Source organism: Rousettus aegyptiacus, unplaced genomic scaffold (assembly GCF_014176215.1).
Source record: "Rousettus aegyptiacus isolate mRouAeg1 unplaced genomic scaffold, mRouAeg1.p scaffold_m13_p_12, whole genome shotgun sequence".
Taxonomy (NCBI): Eukaryota; Metazoa; Chordata; class Mammalia; order Chiroptera; family Pteropodidae; genus Rousettus; species Rousettus aegyptiacus.
This window is the reverse complement of record NW_023416287.1, coordinates 93,895,108-93,919,578: the sequence shown is the minus strand read 5'-3', so window position 1 is coordinate 93,919,578 and position 24,471 is coordinate 93,895,108. Positions and strand designations below refer to the sequence as shown.

At 65.2% G+C, this 24,471-nt stretch overlaps 1 protein-coding gene across 6 annotated transcripts in view; it reads right to left on the bottom strand.

The window, feature by feature from the left end:
• Positions 1–24,471, bottom strand: part of NFATC1 (nuclear factor of activated T cells 1) — an 87,046-nt gene that overhangs the window by 24,948 nt on the left and 37,627 nt on the right. For 5 of the 6 annotated variants that reach the window (XM_036230177.1, XM_036230178.1, XM_036230179.1 and 2 more), the window contains exons 6-8: positions 24,201–24,341; positions 15,417–15,472; positions 11,545–11,677 (exon numbers count right to left, since the gene is read on the bottom strand). In XM_036230177.1, the coding sequence (XP_036086070.1) occupies positions 11,545–11,677; positions 15,417–15,472; positions 24,201–24,341 (330 nt within the window). Of the gene's footprint in view, positions 1–9,492; positions 10,187–11,544; positions 11,678–15,416; positions 15,473–24,200; positions 24,342–24,471 lie in introns of those variants that run through there. The other variant, XM_036230181.1, reaches the window with a different exon arrangement.

Genomic DNA, 24,471 nt, shown 5'->3' with positions numbered 1-24,471 from the left:
CGGGCAGCAAAATCGCCACCTCCCTTCCCGCCCGGCGGTTTCCGGTCCTAAACCGGAGCGTGTGGAAGCCACAGCCAGCCGCCAGGCCACGCTGGCCGCCGAGGGCGGCTCCGAGCCGCGCCCAGACCGCCCCGTCCACCCCTGCAGGGAGCTGGCAGTGCGGACAGAGCGGCGGGAGCAGGGATGCTGGGCGCGGGGCGGCGGGCGCTCTCCCCGGGCCCGGCCGGACCGGGCGCCTCGGTTCCCGCAGGCGGTGAGGGTGGGCGGGTGGGCGTCCTGAGGGGGGACCCCGCCCGGCCCCGCCCCCACCCTCACTGCCTGTGGGGCCAGGCGGCTGCTGGTTTCACGCCTCCTACACCGTTCACAAAGCGACGCCTCGATGGCCGCCGTTCCGAGTGACTACGATCCACAGCAGATGCGGCGCTGCTCCCAACGAACGAGCTGTTGCCAAACCGTCCGAATCGCGTCTTCACCTCCTTCTGTGCGCCGGCGGGCGGCTGCCGGCGGGGCAGCCCCGGCGAGGGAGGCCCCTCAGTCACGGCCGTCACCCGTGTGTGGCCGCCGACTGGCCCGGCCCGGCCCAGGCCGGGGGCTCCAGTCCCTGCGAGGTCGCGGGCTAGAGAACACGCGAGCTGGCCGTCCTCAGGGCTGCATGTTTGGCTGCGTGTCACTCAAGCTGCCATCCAGGCCAGCAGCTGTGAGCCTCTGCGAGGGGCACGCGGCTCCGGAGGGCGTGAGCCTGTGGAAGAGCCGTCTCCCCCTGACGAGGCGAAGACTCCCACGTGAAGCCCCCCCATCACGGCGGCCGCAGGCCCTGGGGGCGGCACATGTGCAGCTCAGGCGCCCAGAGCTGCCAGAAGCCCCAGCCAGGCCCGCCCGAGGCCCCGCGCTGGGCCGCGCCCGAGAGCGTGAGCAGAGCCCCTGCGGCTTCGCAGAGTCTCCTGGGAAAGCTCCCCCACCCCCGACTCCGGGTCCTTCCATCACCTTCCCAATCAGCACACCAGAGTCGGGGCCTGCTGATGAGGACTCCCGCCCCGGCCCCCGTGGCCTCGGGCCGGCCAGCAGCCCCCAGGACAGCCCTGCGGCCGGCTCTGCGGGGCGGGGCGCAGGTCCCAGGCGCTGCCCCGTCTGGAATCACCCTGCCTGTCCCAGCGTACTGTAAACCCAGAAAGCCCAAAAGGCCACAGTCGGCCCCAGAGACCCCGGTCCTGAGGGCTGGGCACGGCTGTCACTGAAAACTGCGCCAGTGGACACACGGACCCGGGCGGAGCCGCAGTTCCTGGCGGCAGATGCCTGGGCGCGACGCCGAGCATGTTCCGGGCTCTGGAGTCACAGTCGCCGGGGCTGAACCGAGGCGCTGGGGGACTCGCTCCGGGGCGCAGCGCCCTCAGCAGGCACAGGCCACCTCGTCTCTCCCACGACGCGTCCCCTGAGCTCCTTAAACACACCGACCCTGTCTGCTCCAGGGACATGCAAGGTGCAGCCCAAACAAGCTGCCCGAGAAACGCCAGCAGCACCCCGACCTGCCGAGCGCCCCACGGGAGACAGTGACTCCCGGAGGCCGGCCAGCGGCCCGCAGGACAGCTTTGCTGGGCGCGAGCGAGCTGCGGTCTGTCTGCTCAGCCTCGCCGTGTCTCACTGACGCCCGCTATGAAGCCGCCGCGGGTGGCACTGACCTCCACACTGGTCTGTCTGCATGGCACCCCGAGCCAGGGGCCCCGGGGGGCACACAGGCAATGCGACGCCCGCTGACAGCTCCAGGACCCACCCTGTCACCGCAGGGGCGTGGAGAGTGGGCCCAGGCCCGAAGCCACCAGGCTGGGCCCGGCCCTGCCCGGCCTTCCCGGGACCCCCCGGGGACCCGCCCGGCGAGCCAGCTGGGCCTCCCCCGCCCTGCGTGGCCCCTGCGCCCCTGTGTCTGCAGCCGCTGCCGCGCCACACCCACGACGGGCCTGGTCCCCGCCGGCAACATGCTCCCACCTCTGATGCGTGGCCGGGGTCGGAGGGCTCCAACACAAGGCCATCGTGACAATGCGCTTTGGGAACAAACTTGTGTGCGCTTAGGAACCCCCACCTGCCTGCTCTAGGAGCTCCGCACAACCCCGGGGACCGAGGGCCGCTGAGAAGTGGCCAGGACAGAGCCCCCTGATGGCTGAGCCGCAGAGTAAGCCGCACGGGCTCAGGGACAGACAGGTCGCCCGCGCGCCCGGCCCGGGGCACGTGGGGCGACTTGGGGGACATGGACACGGCACTGCCCTGCAGCACCGCGACGCTGACAGGCGTGAGCGCACGGCGACCGTGCCCGCGTCTCGACCGCGCGTCGCGTGCGGGTTTCAAAGGAAACGACGGCCCCCTGGTAAACCGGGGCCACGGGGTGAGGCCCCTGCTGCTCCCCACCGCGAGGGAGGATGGGCCCCTCGGTGCTGAGGCCTTGGGCAGCGGGGCGCCCCCTCCCCTCGCCCGGAGCGGTCTCCTCCCAGGCCTGACACTGGCTGAGACGCAACGTCGGGTCTGTCTCTGCGTCCTCTGCGCTGGCTTGGGTGAGAGCGGCGGTCACAGGAGGCCACGCCGCGGCTGGCTGAGGTCACTGAGTCAGCCGGCGGTGCATTTGCGGCCTGCGTTTGTTACAGACGGCCACCGCGTGACGGCCGGTGCTGACCTGTCGGGCCTGCCGTGGCTTCGGGCACGCTGTCAGGGAAGGGGGCTGCCAGGCAGCAGAGCCGCTGGCCGCCCCGAACGGCTCAGGCTCCACACGGAGACAGCGGGTGAGGTCTGACGGTGAAGCCGCCACTCTGGCTCCCAAAGCCATGCTGTGCCCTCTGTCAAGGGCGCTGAGGCTCACTGTGTCTGCCACCGGCATCTCACTGAGAGTCTAAGTCTCTGCCCCAGGAGTGGTGGCCTCAGGGGCTCAAGCCCTAGGGAGGGGCCGTCCCAGTGCGGGGCTCACGTCTCCAGGAGCCGGGCCGCAACATCTCCCCCTCACGCGCAGACCGAAAGAGCTGGCCAGCCCCCACCCCCCGCACCCCTGCCCCACCTGCAGCCTCTGCAACGCACTCTGTGGGCCAAAGAGCGTGCCAGAACATTCCTGGCCTCGCCTGGACAAACCCCAAGTGTGGCAAACGGGCTCCCCTCCCCACAAGGCAATGGTGGGTGGGAGGTACCTTCCGACGGGGCGGGCCCGGGGGTTTCTGCGCTGGGTGCAGAGCAGAGGCCTCCCTGCCGCCCGCTGACGCCCCCACCCTCCTCTGGTCAGCACCTTGCGCCCACGAGCTCCAGGCCCCAGGCCCCAGGCCCCACGGCGTGCAGCCTGGGGCCCTGCCACAGTGTCCCACGGTGGGCAGAGGTCCGTGTGCACCTGCTCCTGTCGGGGCTCAGCTACCCGTCCACCCAATCCACACGCCCTTCTGCAAGCTCTCGGATGCGTCCCTTGAAACCAAGCAGCACACATCCAGACAGGCCTCGGGCCCCGTGACGTCCCAGTCTGCCAGTGACCGGCTGATTTCCACCCTGCATTTGCCCAGGGTAGAAATTTGCAAACAGCCGCCACTGGCTGTTTTAATCAGTGAAGAGAATGGAGGCGGCCAGCGGGCTGAGCTGATGGTGACCTGGCCTGTGATAAGGTCCAGGGGCGAAATCGAACTTGATCCCAACTTGGTCTCAAAGCCCAAACTCCCAAAGAGATGAAAAGACCGTGGGCAGGGCCAGCTCCCGTGGGTGCCGGGGGCGACGTGGTGCGATTCCCGCCAGACGGGGGGGTCCAGGCCACCCTAAGGCCTGTCGTTTCCCTCCGTCAAACACCAAACGCACTGACTAGCTTCCTCACGCAGCGGCTGGGCAGGAAATGCCGCTTCCTGTCCATCTGGGTAGAGACCGGGACCCAAGCACAGGAAGGAGCGGGGCATCTTGACCATCCTCCGAGCCCACCCTGCTCCCTCCACTCAACGGCGACCCCGATAATCCAACTGTGAGACCGAGTCTGGGCCCACCGCTGACCCGGCGGCAGGCGAGGACAGGTGCTCTGCCCATTTGGAACGGGGACGTTGGGGCACTGGCTCCCACTGGGTATCAGTGCCTCGTGACCCCGACTGCTTTATCCAGAAAAGGACGATGGAACTTTAAATCAATACAAAGTGCCGACCTATTGCTGGGCTCTCGGCCTTCGCACGAGACTGACGCCTGCCGCGTGGCAGCGCTGACCCCGTGAGGAAGGCGCAAACCCCCAACGCCGACCTCCACGGGCACGAAGCAGACGCCTTCCGCGGACGCGCCTTCCCAGCGAGCAGCCTCGGTGCGCGGCCCGGACGCGAGGGTGCTGAGCTGCGTCTGGGAGAGACGCGCCACTTGCTCGGCGACTGAGCCAGGGTCGGAGCGCTGCCCAGGCCCCGCCCCGAGCTCCCCACCAGGCGGGTCTGAGCTGGAGAGAGTCCTGCAGCCACCCACGAGCTGGCGGCCTTGGGGCCCCTCCAGGCCTCCGCTTCCCCGCTGCAACACGGGTGCGGGCGGCGAGGAAGACAGGGCACCGTCGGGAACGAAGCCGTGGGCGCGGCCCGCCTCCACCCTGGCGGCTGCCGTGGGCCCCCATCTCCCCGTGCCGGACGGCACAGGGGCGCGGGGCCAGGACTCGGGGCCCGGCAGCACGGCCCAGCGCTGGGACCCTGCACAAGCCAGGGGACGCTGCTACGGACGAGTGACCCCGAATCCACGGGTGAGGCCCTAACCCCCAGCATCGCTGTGTTTGCAGACGGGGCCTTAGCAGGTAGTTAGGTGAAACGAGGTGCTAAAAGGCTCCAGATGTGACGGGGAGGGGGTGGCCTCAGCAGGAGGCGCACGATCTCGCCCTGTCCCCGTGTGAACGCACGGCGAGCAGGCGGGGTCCGCGACCCGGAAGGGGGTCCTCCCCAGGTCCCCATCCTGCCTGCCGGCCCCGAGCTCGGGCTTCTGGCTTCCAGCCTGTGAGCGGCGAGTGCGCTGGGAGGCCCTGGCTGGGGTGTGACAGCGGCCCGACCCCGTCACGCACGGCTTTCTGCGTCTGCAGTAACTGGTCACCAGGTAGCAACACGGCCCGGCGCCGCGATGCGGGCGGGGAGTGGCCCCTCGGCCGCCCGCCCCTTTCACCGTGACCTCACCGCTGCAGCTCGAATCGCGTTGCCAGGCACGTCTACAGCCCTGCACAGAGCAGGTTTTGTTCTAAACTGAAGAAAACAAAGGTCAGATTGTCTCCTGTTTGTTGCGAGATGCCGGAGCCCAAGGTTCAGCATCAACACGGCACCGGCAATCGGGGGCAGGCGGCGCGTTTTCTGACGAGGGAGGAAAGGCTGACGGGACCGCAGAGTCGCCGGCCCCCCGGGGCAGAGGCGCCCTCTCCGGGCGCAGGGCCGGGCGGCGGGTCCACGGAGCAGAGCCTGCCGATGGGCGCGCGGCGAGGGTCCGGCGTCTCGGTCTGAGCGGCCTCTTCCTTTAGAGGGCCTCGCCGCCCCCCACGCAGCCCCCTGCACCCCGCCCGCCGCCCGGGCTCCCGCGGGGCTGCAGCCACCTCCGCAGGTCCCGGCGCCAACCCGAGCTGGGGACCAGGACAGGGAGCCTCGGTGGCCCCGGCTCCAGGCGGCAGGCGCACGCCGGCTCGGCGCCGGCTCGTGGCTACAGTGTGCGTCCGCCAGTCTTCTCCGGGTTCAGGGACGTGGGGACCTGTCACCCGGCCAGGCTGGCGGCTCACAATGGTCAAAACAGAGCTCACAAGTCGAAAGACACACCGACGGCGCTTTGCCCGACGGCGCCAGACGTGCACGGGACGGACACGAGGCGCCCTGTGGCGGCGGGGCTCCCCACGGCTGTGTGCGTGGGGCCGAGACCCGCCAGGCGGGGCCGTGCCCCCTGTGCTCACTGAGACGCCCGAGAGCTGCGTGGGACCAGGCCCCCCGCCCGCGCCGCACGGCCTCGGCTGGTCCCCCTGCATGCGCCCCGATGTCCCTGGCGTCACCCTGACTCACTTTGCTTTCGGTGGCCCTCAAGTTTCTAAGCCAGGGGCCCCTCCCCCCCCCCCCCGCCCCTGCCAGGCTGCTCTGTGCCCAGGTTCCACGCAGGAGCCTTCGGGTGGGGCCGCCAGCAGGTCCTGCCCCGTGGCCCCACCCGCCCGGCCATCCCGAGGCACCGAGCTCTCCGCAGCTCCGGATCCTGGATCCGCGCCCCATCCCTCCGCCAGCACCCTGGGGGCTGGAACACGGGGCCGGGGAGCCCGGGTGAGCTGGCAGTCACGAGTCACGGAGTCGGGCTGTGCAGTCCAGGCATCCCTCAGGTAAACATGCCTGTGCGCGTCTGTGACTGGAGCTCTCCTGACACCTGGGGAGCCCCCCCGAGCTCGGGCCGCCTGACGGAGGGTCAGCGATGTGGTGGCCAGGCACACGTCCTGGAAGCTGAGTCCGCAAAGGCCCAGCAAACGGAGGGAGCCGGCCCGAGACAGCCAGGCTTCCCGAGCCGCAGGGGACGGCCTCCAGTCACTCCCACGCCTGGCCTGTCCTCGCTGCTCTTCCTGGGGAGCCTGGAGCCCACTGCCAACACGAGCTCGCACCCTGGGCATCTGGTCATGACACAGCCGAGCTGACTCAGGAAGGTTCCAGAATGGCCATGGACCAGCTGTGCTGCTGGGCACAGCGGCCTGCCAGGTGACCATCTCGAGGTCTCAGGGACCCTGCAGGAAGCCAGCGACTGGGAGAGCATCTTCTCCTTGCCCTATCTGCCCCTGTCACCACCTTGGCTTGCCCCACCCCCCACCTGCCACCCCTCGGCTTCACCTGTCTTGAGAAGGGAGCTCCCACAGTCTACACCGCGGGCTGGTGGCTCACCCAGGGCCAACGGCTCAAGCTCCTTAAGTCCCACTTCTTTGTCTATAAAACAAGTTGGGGCTCAGGGGACATTCACAAGTTGGGGCTCAGGTGGGGACCCAGGGTACAGGACTGTAGGCAGAGGTTTGCCAAGGCTCGATGACCCCAGCTGGCCGCGTCCCCCCCACAGAAGCCGAGGGGCCACCCAGCGTCACTAGTGAGACGCAGACGGACTCCATGAAGGCTGTCGCTTCGGGTTGCCCTCCAACACAGCAGACTTGGGAAGAAGGAGCCGGGGCTGGGTGAAGCCAGACCCGGCGAGTGCGTGGGGACAAGGCCGCAGGGCAGGTGGGGGGCCTTGTCGAGGCTCCACCCACGACTCGGCAGCCCCGGGGACCAGGGTCCGGCCGAGAGCACCTGGACCGAGTGCCGTCGGGACCAGCCAGCACCTGACCCGGCTCTGCCGGCTGCTCAGAGCTGGGTCCTCACGTCGGCGGCCACCGTTCTGGGTGGCTGTGCAAAGACCTGGGCCAGCAGGGCCACACCAGGCTGCTGCATTCACCTCCCACGAACCGGCCCCGGCCTGCCACCCAAGCCGCCCTGCCGCTCCTGGCCACCACGCGGCAATCCCAGCCGGCACCTGGCTCTGTTCCTGCCGGTCCTGCCTCTCCCGCACCCAGCCCCCGCCACACCTCACCCGCACCCCCCACTGCGCCCCACGCAGCCCTCATGCTACACTTGCTTCTGGACCTGGCCACGCAAACGAGAACCTAGAACCTACTCCCTCCCTCGGGAGCTGGGCAAGTATTTCCAGCTGGCCATCCCCTCCCGAGAATCACGATGTCACCACGGCGTGTCTAGCAGGGGCAGGAGGGTGTATCTCTTGGTGGCGATCTTTCTCCTTCTGCTGATGTCTGGCCCACGAGCCCCCCCCCCCGCCACCTCAGGGTCGGGACAGAGAGTGCAGGCCGGCCAGGGGCTGCCAGTCCCCCGGGGGTGCTTTGTCCCTGGCCAGTGGCCCTTCCCAGGGGCCGGAGCTGTTCCTCCCCAGTCCTGAGCAGGTTTTGCGGGGAACGTGCCCCAGGCTGAGTGGTCGTCACCGCATGGCCTTTGGGACGACGCAGCTGTGAAGGACGAGCAGGCCCCTGGCAGGGAGCCCCTGGCCTTCCCCAGGGGAGCTCCAGGACTGCCCCCTGCCGTTAGTGCCAGGTGCGCAGGGGGGCCAGGTGCCGTCACAGGCGTCTCTGGGAAACCAACTAAAAACATCTGATGAAATGATGAACTCCCCAATATCTCCCAATTCTTGTCATGATTTTCTCATTTTATGTAATTTCGAGGTCACCCGGAATTCTTTCGACCCTGCCGTCTTGTCCTGGGACGGGGCGGCCACCTGGGATGTGAGCCGCGGGCCGTGGGCGGTGTGGCCCCATGGGCCAGGCCCCCTCCCATCGTTAGTTTGAATGGACATTTGGGAACAGGCCTCAGAGCCGTCACTGCTCCTGGCACGCCTGTCTCGAGACGGGTGCCGCGGCCTCTGCCCACGTGGCCAGGGACAGGCCGGCTGGCTCTCGGAAGGCTGCGCTCAAACAGGTCAGACAAGAGCAGTGACGAGGCAGGCGTGAAGGGCACCCCCAGCTGCGTCTGTGGGTGGTAGGTGGTGCGGTGTGTCCCCCCCGCGTGCGCGGGACGGCGGAGGCGTGGCCGCGAGAACGCGAGAAGTCTCCAGTCCGCTGAGCTCGTTCACGGCCCTACGCTAGACGGGAAGCTCTCCCCGCGAAGCACGCGGCCCCCAGCCACGGGTGAGGGACCCGACGGCCCTGGCCCCACAGCCCGAGACGACAGCCCCGCCAAGGGCCCCCTGCGCTCTGCCCCGCGACTTCGCCCCTGTCTGAGCACTGCCTGGACAAGCGACCAGGCCACCGACCGACGGCAGGGCGGTGGGGGTGGAGGGCCTGGGCGGGCGTCGCGCCGAGGAGCTGCCCCCGGTGGGTTCATCTGCTGCCTCGTCATCGGAAGGCAACATGAGAGCTGAGACGGGAAGTGGGGACGGTGACAAGAAGGTGACATAGGCGTGGGCCCTTCCCGCCCCCGCAACGCTCGCTCCAGCGCCCGCAACCCCCCGTGTCCTGCGCTGGGGCAGCGGGGGCGGCCTGGCGTGTGGCGACTCGGCCAGGGCTGGGCTCTGCCCAAGGCCAGTGTCCTAGGGCCGCACTGAGACGGGCGTGTCACGCGCCGTGAAGGGGAGCGGTGCCGGGCGGTCCTCTTACTGCCACCGACTGCTGAAGGGAAACCCAGAACGAGGCTCGACCGTGCATGTTCGCGCACGAAGCTGAATCCCAGGGGCTCGCGCGGGACGTTTCCGCAGCTCACGTCAGGAGCTTGAGAAGCTGCGGGGCTGAAAAGCCGCCCCCGCTGGAGGCGGGTTTCCCTGAGGCCACAGCGGACAGGGGCATGTGCGGCTGTGAGGGGGCGCGGCCCAGTCCTGGCGAGGGGTGCGGGAGGGGCGCAGACCGGAGCACCCTCCTCCTCATCAACGCACCTGGCTGGGGGCGTGGCGAGCTGAATGGCCGGTGGAGGGCGGGGTCAGCCGAGCCCTGTCCCGCGGCCCGCAGGCCCGCGCCCTGCCCTGCCCGAGGACGAGGACGAGGACGCACGGCGAGGAAAACACCAAACCGAAACTGCTGTGGAGCCGAGTGTGGCACTCGTGCGTTTATTTATGTCGACGGCCCCACGAAGGCGGCCCACGAGCGGGCGCAGGTCGCTGCCGGCTGAGGTCCCCGCCTCGGAGCTCAGCGGTGGGTGGCGGGCCCTTGTCTCCCCTCCGTGCGCCCCGGGAGGGGCACCCAGGGCCTGGCAGCTGGCGCTCCGCCTCCGCAGCATGTCCCGGGGGACAAGTGAGGGAGGGAGCCGAGGGCCTGCAGGCCTGACGCTACCAGAAGGGCGTGAGGGGTACAGGCAAGAGGGGTGAGGCTCGACCTGCCGCCGAGGACTCTGCGGGAGCACGGAGGTTGGGGTGCCAGCGAGAGGGAGGGGGCCGCGGGGTTTCGCTTACAGCACGCTGACGGGGGACGCGGGGCGTGTGGCGGGGCCCTGGGCAGAGGTGGGCGTGCTGAACTGCTTGTTGGGGCAGAGGGCGGCTGTTATCGCTTTGGGAGTCACGCTGCAGCCGAGTGACCGCAGCGGGGCGGGTGACACAGGATGGCGCACATACATGATCCAGTCATGTGCCCAGGGGCCTCGGCCACCCATGTGCGAGCAGTGTGCCCGTCACACACAGGCCCTTCCTCTTCTGACACAGCGCTCAGCGCTCTGTGAACTTGGAGTGGATGCTGCCTGGAACGTCAACGTTAGAGCTATTTTCTAAACTTCTGTAGGAAGAAATTTTCATGTATAAGGCCTAGGTTTTCTTTAAAACATGCAATATTTGGTCAACCATGCTTGAAGTTTAATTAGGACACAATCATTACATTTTCAAAAAAAGACTAATATTCCCTTTGGTAAGATGTGTTGTGCCTTATCAGAACGGACAGGATTCATGACGTGTGTGCAGTACAGGTCACAAAGCCCACGTGAGCCACAATCACGGGAAGGACACCTGTGTCCCCGCGCCTCCGCCTGCCGCGGACCACTGCGAAGTCCCGCTCCGTGTCCATGCTCGTGGTGCGGTAACACGAAACCTTCTTTTTCAAATCTTCGAAGGCACGGCTGACATTTGCCTGGCAGTTCACGTCGGCACAGGCGTTTCAGGGCTGTCTATCATCTAGTCTACTGTGAGTGACATTCTACGCTAAGGAAAACGGAAACCCTCCGGAAAGTCCTCGCCTCACCAGGATGACAGCACGGCGGCTTTTGCAGCGGCGTCTGGAGCGTAACTTCCCCCTTACATGGCACGGCTCCCGCGTTCGGAACAAAGGCCGCAGTGTGAGGGTTGCTGGCACAGCTCAGCTCACATGACACACAATCAGATCCAGGAGGACGACCCACGCTACGCTCCCTACGCACACGCCGGCTGCCAGGGGCGTGACGGGGCCCCACGGCACGCCGGGCGGCGGCACCCCGTGCCACGCACCTTCGCTTTCTACCAGTGGGGGGGGGGGCGTGGGAAAAATGGTCTTTTCTTTAAGAAGACACCCTAAAAAGTTGAAAGTGTAAACTGATTTTTTAAGCAATGAGAAGCCATCCTCCAAATGTGTAGGTGGAGAACGTGAACAAGAATACTTTTCGGTTGAGGAAAAGGCGCCCGGGCAAAGCGATTATTCAGGTACGGGCGCCACGTGGAACCCTGGCACGGGCGCGAAAGCCAGCAGTGCGGGCTACGGCCGCACCGGGCGTACGCCCTCGGGCTTAAAGCAAGGCCTCGCGGCTAAAGCTAAAGGCGCCTGCAGAAGGATCAGAGCCGTCTGCTCTCCGCCCCAGGCGTGCACGGACTGTGCCGCGAGCACGCGGCTTCGTGGAGGGAGCCGTGTGTCCCCCCCCTGCAGGCAAGGTGGTCCGTCATCGCCCCGATGCACTGACCTGTCCCCCACGGAAATAACGGCAAACGCGCCAGGAGCTGTGCTTTCTCTTTTAAGGACCTGATGTGGTCTTGCTAACAGGAAAGGAACGCAGCTTAAAGGTCCAACGCAACCATGTTGTTTGTGGCGACAGCAGCTCAGTTTCTGCGTCTTTTAGAAAAAGCACCCCACGGGTTCATTTGCAGCGCTTAAGGTTAGAAAGATAGCGTTACCGTTGGCAGGAAGGTAGGTGAAGTGCTGGTACTGGCTTCTCTTCCTCTTCCCGTTGCACACGTAGAAATTGACTTGCACGGGGCTGGTTATCCTCTGATTGCGGAACGGCGGTATCTCGACCACCAGTGAATTCTAGAGAGAGGGGCAGACAGGCGGGACACGGTCAGCACCTCGCACACGCACAACGCTCCGCACGCCGCCCTCACAAGAGCGCTCCCGTGCGGCCGGACAGCTCCCGGCGGCTCAGGCAGCCCACAAGCCGCCCGCAGACCCCACGCGTGACGTGGGCCGGCAGGGAAGAGGGCCCTCACGTCCTGCACTCCCAGAGCTAGAGGCGGTCCAAGACGCTGTGAGAGGGCACGCAGCCTCCGACTGCGCCCGGGAGAGCGGATGCTGAGAGGAGAGCGGCCACTCGGCACTGGGGGCCTCAGAGGCCCCCCGCGCTTCTGCCCGCCCTGAAGCCGGGCTCAGGGATCTCTGCAGACAAAAAAGGCCTCACTCACTGGCTTGTGGGTGGAGCCAGGAGCACCTGTGCAGGTAAGTGATAACAAAGACCCAGGGCAGGTGGCTCTCTGGAGACAGGTCTCTGAGGACAGGTTCTGTGATGACAATGGCCCCAAAGCCCAAGTCACAGACTCCCAGACTCCCTCGATTTTAGAGCGTGGAGAGCGGGACGCTCGGCAGCTCCGGGAGGTGGCGGGCAGCTGGCGAGCGAGGCTGAGATGCAACAGGCGGTTTATGGTGTTGCCGTTACGTTCTCAGGTTTTAAAATAAAAATCGACGACACTTTTATAGCATTCTGGTCTTTCAAGTACAAACATAAAAGCAAGTGGCCGTGGGCAGCATGGCATCACGGGAGAAAGGACCGAGCTGGGGGTGGGGCGCTCAGGTGCCAGCCACCCGCGGGCTTAGCACCCCTCGGCACCCAATGCGAGGCTGCGCCGGTGTGGCCCCCAACGCGTCGGTGCCACAGCCTCCGGCACCACCCGAGGCGGCAGCGCTGCACACGGTCTCTGTGGGGGACGCATTTCAGACCCAAAAGTTTCTTCAGCTTTTTTGGTCGTACGATTTCGGTTAACGAGCAGGGAAAGAGTGTAAGGAAAACCCATCGTGTCACCCTTTCGTTGAAGTGCTGTGGCTCATCACCCACGTGAGACAGCAACGCAGACAGAACCGTGTGCATGACGACGTCGTGAGCATGTCGAGCAGAAGGCTGAGCGGAGCAGCCGGCGCAGCCCCCGGGGCCGCGCTTGCTCCAGGCCACGCGGCTCTGTCGTTTAAGTAACTTCCTCTAGAGGAAGCCACAGGCGGTGAGGGCGCGTCTGCGCTGTGCCAGCCGGGGCGGGGGCCCTCCCAGCCTGCCCGGCTTCGCGGGGAAGGTTTCTGTAGATTCCAAGGGAGTGGGAGCTTGTGTTTCGATGTGGGCACTGGCGGACATGCTTCGACTCTCTAAATACTCTGAGTATGTGACAAAATACTGTCCCCGCGACAGCATTAGTGCTTAAATGCACGACAAAGGAAAGTGAGAAAGAAAATGCAGTGATAGGAATAGAGGTTACAAACGGCACTCAACACGTCCATGTGACTTGTTTTAAGAACATCCATTGTCTAAATGTTGACGGACGTATGTAAACTATACACACAGCGCAACCCCATTCTGCTTATAAACATATACACGATGTAGCATGTACCTATCCACACTCACAACCTGAAGACTGGAAGGAAATTTATCAAACGTGGTCATATCTAAGTGGTGAAATGCCACTGGGTGTTGGTCTGTTTTTAATACTATGTTATATTTTCCAAATTACAATGAACGTGGCATTTTTAATAATTAGAAAAAATATAAAAGTTAATCTCATTTAAGAGATAAGAAGGATAAAGCTATCAAAGTAAATCATTAGTCACGCATACCGTTATGTTTCTTTTAAAACATACAACAGTTAAGCTTCCTTTAAAATATGCAATGATTTGAAGTAAAAAAGAAAACTAAATGGCAAAAAAAATCTAAATTTGCAAACTTGGCAGGAATAATTCTGACCCCCAAAGAGGCGTGACTTCTGCCACCACCTCCTCCTGCTCGGGGACGAGAGTGGACGGTCACAGCCGCGGCAGGAGAGCCGACGGGACGAGGCCTGCGTGGAGCGGGACCCAGGAGCCGCGGGGCACGGCTGTGACGTGACCGGTGTGGACGCGGCGGCAGGGCGGGGGGGGCGGCCGAGGGGCCGGGAAGGGTGCGGGTGCGGCAGGCGGAGGGGGCTCTGCCCCGCTGCCAGCTGCCCGCGGCAGGCCCTGGGCTGCCTCCGCGGCTTGTGGGCCCATTGGGCCGGGGTCCTCTGTCCGGAAGGCGACTCTCCTGGGCCCGCAGCACTTCCTCAGGGCTTCTGAGGGGAACAGAGGATGCCAGGGGACCAGAGGCAGCCCAGTGAGTGTGCCAGGGAGTTTCCCAGAGGCTGGCTCACCCTGGGGCCAGGGAGGGTCCTTTCCACCTGACACCACCTGGAAGGGCTTCTGGCAAATGGAGTCGGGCTTGGAGGAGGGATGTGAAGTCACAGTCGGAGATGGCTCCCCCGGCAGAGCCACAGAGCAGAGTGGCGGCCCCGGACCTGGGGCCCGCTGGGCGCAGGGCAGAATGACCAGATGTACTCAGCCCCACCACCAAGGCTCTGGCCTACAGGGACCCTCCCCAGAAAAGTGAGGTGCTTGACCTAAACCACAGTTCCTGTCTCGCTGCACCTGCAGGAAAAGGACGGCCCACACGCCCTGAGGGACGCGCTGGGGAGCTGGAGCAGTGGGACTCTCTTTGGGACACCTGCGGGCCACGCTGTCTGCGTCGGCCTCGAGGTGGTAGCGGCCTTTCCTGGACTGAGCGGAACACGGCGGTGGCAGATGCGAATCCTGCTCGACTGACCATCGCTTTGCACACTGAAGGCTGATCACGCTGACTAGACGGTGCGGGCTGTCGGAGGGATGAAGACGCAGCTATCTGCCGTCTGGAAGAAACTCCTTTAACCCTGAGGACGTGGCTCGCGGGTGAAGGGCTGGGGAGAGACATCGAAGGCAGCCAGACAGTTCCAGGCAGAAGAGCCTCCATCAACGACCGACTGAAGAAACGATGACGACGTCTTAGAACCAGCAAGCCGTGAAAGGCCAGGTGCAGGTGGGGCACATGCGCAGGGCCCACCTGCAGCCTGAGAGCCAGCGCATGGCGCCGGCACCACCACGGGGCGGGCGTCCGACCGCCAGCACCCTGCCCCCCAGCTCGCGGCGGCTGGCGGCGGGAGAAGCCAGCCTGGGGGCAAATCAGGGCGCCGCCACATCTATTCCGCGCTCAAAGCAAGAGCAGTGGGTGTTCTTGGAAAAGGACAGGCAAGGAGAAGTCACTGCCAAGGACGCTGGTGGAGCCACCCACCCCGCACGCCCGGGCAGGTACGGCACCCACTCGGAGCCTCAGAGCGGTTCTCCTGGGCGGCCGCGGGCTGGGCGGGGACCCTGGTGACAATGACAGGTAGAGGGCGACAGAAGGGCCCAGTGCCGTGAGCATGAGTGTGCGCCCACGTGCTAGCTGTGTGGCTGGGAGGCGTCGCCGTTCGGAGGCCTTTCCCGGGTGAGGCCTCCCGCTCGGCGGGAGGGCCACTGTGGGCAGGTCGCCGTCCTGTGAGTCACCTCGTCTGCGTCCTCAGAGCCCCAGCTTCAGGGATCGCTTTCTGTCACTTCTATTTGCTGCTTTGTTACTCTTTCTGCTATTTTTATTAGTCGTTTCATTTTGGCAAACAAGCCACGTGCTTCTGGAGAAAGCCCCACTCCGGCCTGAGGAGCCCCGAGAACAGGCCGGCATGCCGTCATGGCTGCACGTCCAGGCGATACTTACTGGCTTGCACAGGTCTCGGTCGGTTTTCGCCTCCATTTCCCAGATGTGGTGGCCATCTGGAAGAAAGGGGCAGCGAGAAGCCTGTTACTCTCATGGCTGACCGCGTGCCACCCAAGGTCACACATGGGGTCCGGGCAGAGGCCCGAGACCGCAGTCCTGGGTCGAGGCCCCGCCTGGCCTGCCCAGATGTTAACTTGTAAGAGCAGAAAATCACACTCATGTGAGTGGTGAGCAGACGCAGGGCCTGGCGGGGAGACGTCCTGAGTCGTACAGACGTGGGCGCAAGGGGCCTGGCAGAGTCGAGACCCTGGCCGTGTGGGAGGGAGCCACAGGCAATGGGCGCCGGGAACCGTCTTGGGCCCTGTGTCACCAGCCCCACGCCGTCAGGGAACGGACTCCACGCCCGTCTCAGAGGGAGCTGGGGCCCAGGAGGGACGCAGGTGACCCCACGGAAGGACGTGCTGTCCTGGCCCGCGTACACCAGCACGAGCCTCGCGGTGTGTACAGTGGATGTCTTGGGCCTGATCCCCTCACCCGCGGAACCCCGTGCATTTGGGGCACAGTTATTCCAAAGAGCAGGCCGGAGGCAGAGTCCCCCGCCTGTGCCCACAGCAACTGCCCAGCAAACACGAAGGTTCTTGCCACATCAGGACACAGAAATGCAAACACGAGTATTTTTAACCTTGCCCCAGTGGCCGTCTGCATGTTTAAAAAAAATTAAAAGGCTCCACAGAGGCATTTGAAAGGGCTGCTATTGCTGAGGCCCGCCCTCGGGGCGGGTCCAGCCCCACACTCTGGACGTCTGCAAACCCCGTTCTCAAGCCCCGAGCCAGCAGGCACGCTGCTTGGCCGGGCTTTGGGGGGATGCTGTCAGCAGATGTGAATCCCCCACAGAGGCATCTTTCCTCTTTGTCTTTTCCCAAACGAGCGAGTAGAACTCGGCAAACTCAGTTTTTGCTGTTTTCAAAGGAGAAATGTGTGTGTGTTACAAATCCCAAACTTTAACTAAACAAAATCTTCTTTCCCCCTGACAGCGCCTGCCAGGCAGGGCTGGAGGGTGGAGACAGAGAGGAAGCGTGAGTCACGGGGAGCCTGGCCTCTCGGGACACCCGCTGAGGGAGGCCGGCCGCGACCGGAGGCCGCTTGGTGACCAAACGGGGGCCAGCCACCCCAGGGATCTGCGCCCACATCTCCCCCAGGAAAAAAACGTCAGGAAACAGAAGTCCGAGGAACCAGGACCCGACAAGGCGGCTCATGTCCGGGGTCCTGTGAGCTCAGGGCACGGGCGAGAGGAGCAGCCTGAGCTGCAGCTGACTGTGCCAGGGGACGGGGCCAGGGGACGGGGCCGGGGGGCTGGGGGACGGGGCCGGGGGGTCGGGGGACGGGGCCGGGGGGCCGGGGCCCGGGGACGCCGGCGCCCTCGCTGTGCAAGCCCCACCCCCCACTCGATTTGGGAAATCAGATAACTCAGTGTCCCAGTCTTGCTGCCTTTTAAACATGGCTTCTAATTTTTCTTATAACAAAGCCCATGTTTGTCCCACCCCCCAAAAAAACTCAACTTTAGGTATTATAATCTGAACTATTGAAGACAAAACCCAAGGTTGCTCTGACTGCCGAGGCACGGACACTGACAGTCACAGCTGTTTTGCTGAAGTTCAGCAAAATGTGTCGGCCCCCGTCAGAGCGTGTGGGAGGGGGGCGGGAAACCGAGGCCCAGGAGGGCCCGACACCAGACTGGCCCCCCATGGACAGTCGCAGGGTCCCCCGTGAAGAAGCGGAGTGGCTGGGGGGGAAGTGTGCCGCGGGGCTGAGTGTCCCCCTGCCCCTCCCCCCCGGGGCCTGCGGGACGCCGGGCCCTGTGCGAGCGCCGGGCCTGGGAGCTGCAGGCCACGTGGCCCCATGTGTGCACCTATGAGCTAGCCGCCGGGCCTGGCCGCCCGTCTCAGCTTTCAAAAACAGAGACCCTTCAAGTCGCAGCCTAATGGGAGCCAAGCGGACACACTCAGACACTGTCCAAGCTCAGGTCTCAGCAGCCCCAGGTGGACGCAGACTCCTGCGCCCACCCGCCGGCCTGGGGACTGCGGAACCTGCCGGGCTCCTGGCAGAGCCACAGCCCAGGAGCAGGCACTTGGCGCTCCTGTGCGTCCCCAGGGGCCTGAACAAGCTGGTCCGTTCAAGGCCAGTGTCTGTGTCTAATGGTGAGTGGTCGAGACGGGACAGAGGCACCTGAAGACGGCTAATGACTGCATCCCGGCAGGAAACTGTGGCCACGGCTGGTTCTGTGCCCGCCCGCTGCCTCGGGTGTCCCCCGCCCCCCGCAGGGCGCGGGCTGGCGAGGCAGAGGCGGCTGCTGTTGTGCAAACCTCAGCCTGGGCTGGGAAGGGAAACGGCCTGAATGGGCCTTTGTGTCCCAGCCTTATCGGGACCTGCTGGGCGCTCAGTGGGAAGCTGCGCGCAAGCCCGGGAGTAAAAATATTCCAGTCATCAGGGAATTCCCTGCCGCGTGAGTCACCGGAAAGGCTTCCCCGCCACACCCGCCAAGGCCCCCACCACCACCCTCTCCCCGCCGGGCGGGTCCTCGCACGCCCTCCCGGACCCTGACCAGTCCTCGCGGGCGGAGGCACAGCCCTTCCTGGCCGTGGGACCGGCTTCCCACAGAGACAGGCTCTCGAGAGTCTGGGAACGGCCAGACGCGACTGTGCGCTCGGGGCCGAAGCAGCATGGCGCCCACCCCCCGGGCCCCGGCGATACGCTGGCCGCCATGCACACGCCACACGCTGTCCCCTCCTGCGGTGTCCCCTCAGTCACGCTTGCTCCGGTGCCTCTGAGCACCCACCGTGTGGGGCCTGCACGTGGACGCCCGAGGAGCATCAGAGCGGGGTGGCCAAGGCCGACACAGCCGCACGGGGGGCCACTCCTGGCGGACGGGCTGCAGGGGGCCTGGGCAGGGCCTGGCCGGGTCGAGGGTCGGGAGGGTCCGAGACCCGCGGACAGTGCGTGTGGGCGCCGGCCGGGGGCACACGCCCCCGTGCCCATCACTGCCAGGCCTCCCCTAGGCAGTGACCCCACAGCCACCTGCACGAGCCTGTGCAGCACAGAAGAGACCAGAGAAAAGGGAACAGCCTGCCAAGGACCAGCTGGCCGCTCCCGCGAGGGACGAGGACTCTCCGCGAGACCAGCACGACCCCTCCTGGGCACACACCCGGGGGAGGGGAGCCGTGCACAGACAGCTGAGCGCTCGCTCACGAGAGCACTACGTGCAGTGGGCAACGAGCCGACGCAGCCCGAGGTCCCCCCGCCGGGAGCGGGCAACTGTGCAGCCCCACCACACAGCGGGAGCCACTGCCTCATCGGGACAGGTGTGTGACACGGGCCCCCGCAGGGACGAGTCCTGGAGACGCCGTGTGGGGTGAACGCGCGAGGACTGTCTGCTCCTCACACCACGTCTGGGACAGCCGGTCCACGCACACCGGACGCGGGCCGAGGTTGCCGGCTGGGGCAGAGCACGGGAGGACGGGGTGGCTGGTGACAGGTAAGGTCCCTCTGGGGTGAGGAAAATTCTGGGGTTAGTGCTGTGGCTGCCCAGTTCTGAAGAAGCCCACACCCTGCGCATAAGTGGCGGGTGGGTGGGCTGGGAGGCAGCCGCGTCTCGAGGCCCGCGTGGGATCAGGACGCACGCGGGGTGCCGCAGGCGCCAGGGGCCGGGCGCTGCCCTGCTGTGCTGAGCCTGGTGCCACCCCACCCCGCTGCGCCCACACCCACGCCCTTCCCACCTAAGCTGAGGGCCCTCCAGGCACCCCGACAGCGGGTCTGGGCCAGACCGGCCCTCGCTGGAGTGGGGGCCAGACCCACCTTGTGCGAGTTGCTGGGGGCAGGACCCGGACCAAGAGCCATGCAGTTTGCAGCAAACCAGAGGGACACCCAGGCCGTCCTGCCCAGAGGAAGGTTTTGGTGCCGCCGACGAGAGGCAGGGTGCGAAGCCCTGGTCTCGCTCTTGGGGTCCCCACACCCCGGGCCCTCGAATGCTGGCCCAGAGGTCAGCCTGGGAAGCCCTGGGGAGCCCCCAGGGAGTGAAGGCCCTGGGCAGGCTGAGCCACATCCCCCCGCCCTGCAGCCTTGCCAAGCCTGCATGCTTGCGGCCTGGAGGGGACACGCGCTCCCCAGGCCCAGACACCAGAGGGCTCCTCGCAGCCCCCCTACCGAGACCGCTCAGAACACAGTGTCATCCAGAACCGTGGAGTCATCTTTCAGCACTGAGACCAAAAAGTGAAATGAGGTGTCTCGGGGCAGAGTGGCCCGGCCGCCTGCTCGTCTTCTGCTCTCAGGGACCCAGTGAGACCTGCAGAACGACGCGTCCTGGGCAGTCACGGGGCGCAGCCCTTCGAGGGGCCAGCTGTCCCCGCTGCCCGCGTCGCCAGCCGGCACTGCGTTTGCTCGACCCTGTCCTCCGTGGGCCCACCCCAGGTCCGGGGCAGCAGAGGCCAGCGTCTGGACGGGCTGACGCGGGCGAGCACAGCGACGGCAGCGGCCCATGTGGATGGGTGTCGTCCTCCCCGCCTTTCCCACGTCAGAGCTGGGAAAGTCTGCGCCGAGCAGCCGCTTCCCCCCACCAAGGCGTGCTACCCGGCACCGAGCTCCCTGCAGCTTGCAGCGCCTGGTTCTGGGCATTTCCCAGACATTCTGAGACCAGTACGCTGAGGGCCCCGCGTGGCCACGACGCAGGCACCAGATCAGGAAAGGAGGTGCAGGTCGCTGGCCTGGGCGGCTGCTGCGTCGTCACCGGTTCAAGTGCCAGCTGGCTGATCAGAGCCAGCGAAACCCGACCTGCGTGGGCTCCGCCCAGCTGCCGGGCACAGGGTGCCCAGGCCACCAGGCGTTACTGCCCACACAGTGCAGCCAGGACTGCAGGGCCACCGGCCCCCGAAGCAGCAGAGGTGAGGGTCCTCACACACACCTGCTCACGTGCGCACCGACACTCACACCCTGAAACACACCTGCTCACACATCCTGACACACACACCCCACATGCTACTCCAGAGCGGGCCCGTCGGGTCCCAGCATCCCTGACGGTGGCCTCGCCTGCCTCCTGTGACAACACGCTCCATGGTGAGGACGCCATACTCGATGCCTGTGCTGTGAACGAGGTCACACTCAATGTTTAAGACAGAATTACAAAAGCATCCCATTCACCCTGGGCCTGGTGAGCCCCATGCTGACTCAAGGTCACTTCCGTCCCTTTATTTCAAGGGCTCTGAAGAGCCTGCTAAGACCCTGGCTGAGGCCGACAGGGTGGCCGACTCAAAGGCCCAGGGCCTGGTGCAGCGCCGTGCAGAAACCACAGCTCCACTCCCGTGCGTGCGGCTGGGCCTGGACGCCACTCTCCGGCCGGGCTCGGACGCCGCGTCTGAGGGCCAGAGCCCGGCCTCTGTTTTCAGGGACCGGGGAGACTGGATGCAGCCCTTCCCAGGCCTGTGACGTCTCCCACGTTTTCACCGCGGTAACGGCTGCCCCCTTCTTTCAGTCAAAGACTATCTGCAGAGTGCGACTCAGATGCATCACCATCTCTGAGATGGGTGAGCGCCGTCACACAAATAAACTCCACGTGGCGCAGACAGGACGAGAGTATAGGCTGGCCGGGGCTCCCTCTGAAGCTGAGAACTAGCGTGGGCAAGGAGCCTGCCAGGCCAGGGCCCGGGGAAGTGCTCACAGCGAGGGACGAGCCAGGGCGGACCCAAAGACACACGGAGCAGGCGAGTGCAGGGCCACCAAGGTGGGGGCACAGGCAAGTCGGGGTCCCACTGTCATCTGTCAGAAGTTGTGTTCTGGGTTGGGTTGGGGTAGGGGTCTGGTTGGCTTTAGGATCCGGTAGTATCATGTTTTGGGCTCAGGTCTGGCCATGTTGGTTTTTTGCTGGGCAGTCACTGGGGATCCTGATGAACTGTGCCTCCGCATTTACACCTCAGTGCCCCCCCCCAAACCTGGTGGGCTGGGACCTGACTGCACCCCAGGTGGCGGGTTGCACTGTTTGTGATCCAGGCTGTAAGAAGGCTTGGTCCCACGCAGGACACCGATAAGAGCTTAAAGGAGGCCCTGAGACTGAGATTGGAAGGAAGGCCACCATCCGGTCCCCAGCTGACTTGCCAGCTCAGAGTGGCCACACAAATGACCACAGGCTGAGTCTAGCCCACACTCAACTGCCAGCACATGAAGTGACTGTTGCCTGAATTCCACTGTTTGGGAGACATTTTTAACGTGGCAAGAGAAGGCAGCACGGGCTTCCTTCCCCGTCTTCAGTAGCTGCACCAGAGAAGCAGGTGACTACGAAAAGCAGCTGTTTTCAGCTTGGGCACCGAGAGCTCAGTAGCGTTTGATGCGGCTTAAACCTGCGAAACCCTCGCCTCTTCCGGCTGAGCCTGTGCTGGAGATGAGCTGCTCGTGTCCATGTGCTTATGTGGTCTTGTCACGAGTTGGACCGGAGAGTGTCCTCCGGGTCACTGGGAGTGCAAATCTGTCCTTAACTCGCCGGTGTGAAGACAAATCTGTCCTTAACTCGCCGGTGTGAAGACAAATCTGTCCTTAACTCGCCGGTGTGAAGACAAATCTGTCCTTAACTCGCCGGTGTGAAGACAAATCTGTCCTTAACTCGCCGATGTGAAGACGGCCTTCAGTGTAGAGCCGGGGGGAGGGTCGGCGCCCTACTTCTCCCAAGTGGACACTCGTGGGGTCTGAGCCGGTGGTCCCTGGATTCCAGGGTTCTACAGCAGGCCCTTCCAGCCCCCACGCACGGACTTCCACCCTCAGAAGTGCCATCTGAGTCCTGAGGGACAGGCTGCTCCGACACTTGGGCCTTTTGCACAACTCAGCAAGACGAGAAAAGCCCCAGGACTGCCCTGGACAGCAGCTGTGTGACATGCTGCTCACCCTCTTTGTGACACGTCTCTCAAGGCCCCGGTGGCCCCTGGCTGACCCAGGGGGCCCAGCCGACATCCACAGGAGGGACTGTCGTGGGGCCTTGTCCTCCGTCCCCCATCGGGGATCCCTGCTGTCGCCGTGAGGGGCGCACCCACCCTCAGAGCATCGTGGGCCGCGGCCAGCCCTCCATGGTAGGAGGAACTGCTTCCTGAAGCCCTGGAGAAGCAGAGCATCTACGAGCCACAGGCCTAGACCGGCTGAGAGGTTCCTGCCCGAGCTGGCAGTCTGGGCCCCGAGGGAGAGGGTGCAGCCCTGGCACTGCTCACGGCAGCCACTCCGCCAGCCGTGGGGGCCCTCGTGAGGTTCCAGTAGCTGGCCAGCAAGACCCGCGGCCAGCAGCCCGGCACTACCGTGCAGCACTCACGACAGAGCGCGAGAGCAGACCGGCGGCCTCCCCGGAGGCCCGAGGCCCGCCGCGCCGGTTACCTAAACTGACTACTGCTTCTCCCGGACCCCTGGGGAAAGCCAGGTTTGCTGCGGCACACGCCGGGAGGCACCAGGGGGCGCGAACGCCTCTGCCAAGAACTCGCGCCAGGGTAGAAAGGGCGTGGTTAGCACGCCCTTCCGTAATGCGCCGCGCACGCACACGCGTGAACAGCCGAGGAACCGCCAGCAGCGTCAGACGTGTAACTGCCGTGTTCGCACCTCACTGTCCCGGCGCGGGGCGTGTTTATGCCACGTCTCGTCACCGCCCACATGTCTGTGTCTCGTCTTCTGCACACCAGATGCTGAGCTGCAGCAGGAGGCGGCGGGGTGAGGACGGCCCCCCGGGACCCAGAGGGACGGCCTGGCGCTCAGCCCGCCTGCGGGCCAGGAGGCCCCAGGCGAGGACAGCAGCTGGGCGTTAACAGTGGGTGGGCGCTGGCTTCCACGTGGCCCCACGACGGGCGGGGAGCCTCCAGGAGACACCTACCCAGTCCTGGGGGGGAAGGGTGACCGTCAGGGGGACGCTGAGGAGAGGCGCAGAGACCTTCCTTGGTGGCCGGCTCTGGTCGGTCTGGCCGCACGGCAAGCAGAGCCCGTGTGTGATTCCTCCCCAGTGTGCACACGCACACGTTCAAAACTCAAAAGGGCAAATTACTTCAACATGAACGCCCTCGCACAGCGCAACGCAAATCCCTCCCTCCGCGCTGCCGAGCTGGGTTCCCCCCGCAATTTCAGACCCGCTCCCAATTACGCATGTGATTACACGGCAGGCCACGTGCGACGGAAAGCCTTTTCAGTCCGTTCTGACCGATGCACTTGACCCTCCTGCACGCCACACAAAATCAAGGCCCATTATGGAAGCTGAATGCCCTGTGGCTTCCAGCGATCAGTGAGTCCCGCCCCGCGCTCTCAAAAAATTTCAGTTGGGAAACAAAAAAACAAGCAGGCCACCAACCCAACTACCTCACCAACGAGGATGAGGTCTACGCCCACGCACAGAATGGCAGGGGCCCACGAGGCCACCGGTCACAGAGCACCCCCACGGCTGGGGGGGCTGGAGCGTGACAGGGCTGGAACGGTTCCTGGACTGTGTGTGGGGGCCGCCGGCTCCCATGGCCGCCCTGCATCTGCCCCGTTCGGGCAGACTGTGCTTCTGAGGGAAGAGCGAGCTCATCTACACCAGCGGCGCCCACTGGGTCAGGCCTGACGGAGCGCGTGCAGCGTGTAGGGGCCGGTCCTCACGACTCCAGGTGCTCGCTGCTGGACGCGCCCCCACGGCTGCTGCCAGCCCCGCCACACAGCAACCCACGGCATGGCACGGAGCCCCCAGCGACAGACCCCCACCGGCACCCCAAGCAGCAGACGCCACGCTGGTGCAGACGGTACCTGGCGCCTTCTCCACGAAAATGACCTTGGAGTCCTGCAGGAAGTTATGGCCGGACAGGACCATCCTCTTCCCGCCGACGACAGGGCAGCTAGCTGTGCTCTGCTTCTCCACGAGGGGCAGCTCCTGTGCCGACCGCTGGGCTGCGAGGGGCCAGAAGTGGGGAGTGAGCGAGCCACCGGGGCCACCTCCCCGCCCTCGTGCCTCTCAGTGGCCCCTCTGGTGACCAAGTGCGCAACACAGCATTGTCGCAAACAACAAAGCACAGCCACA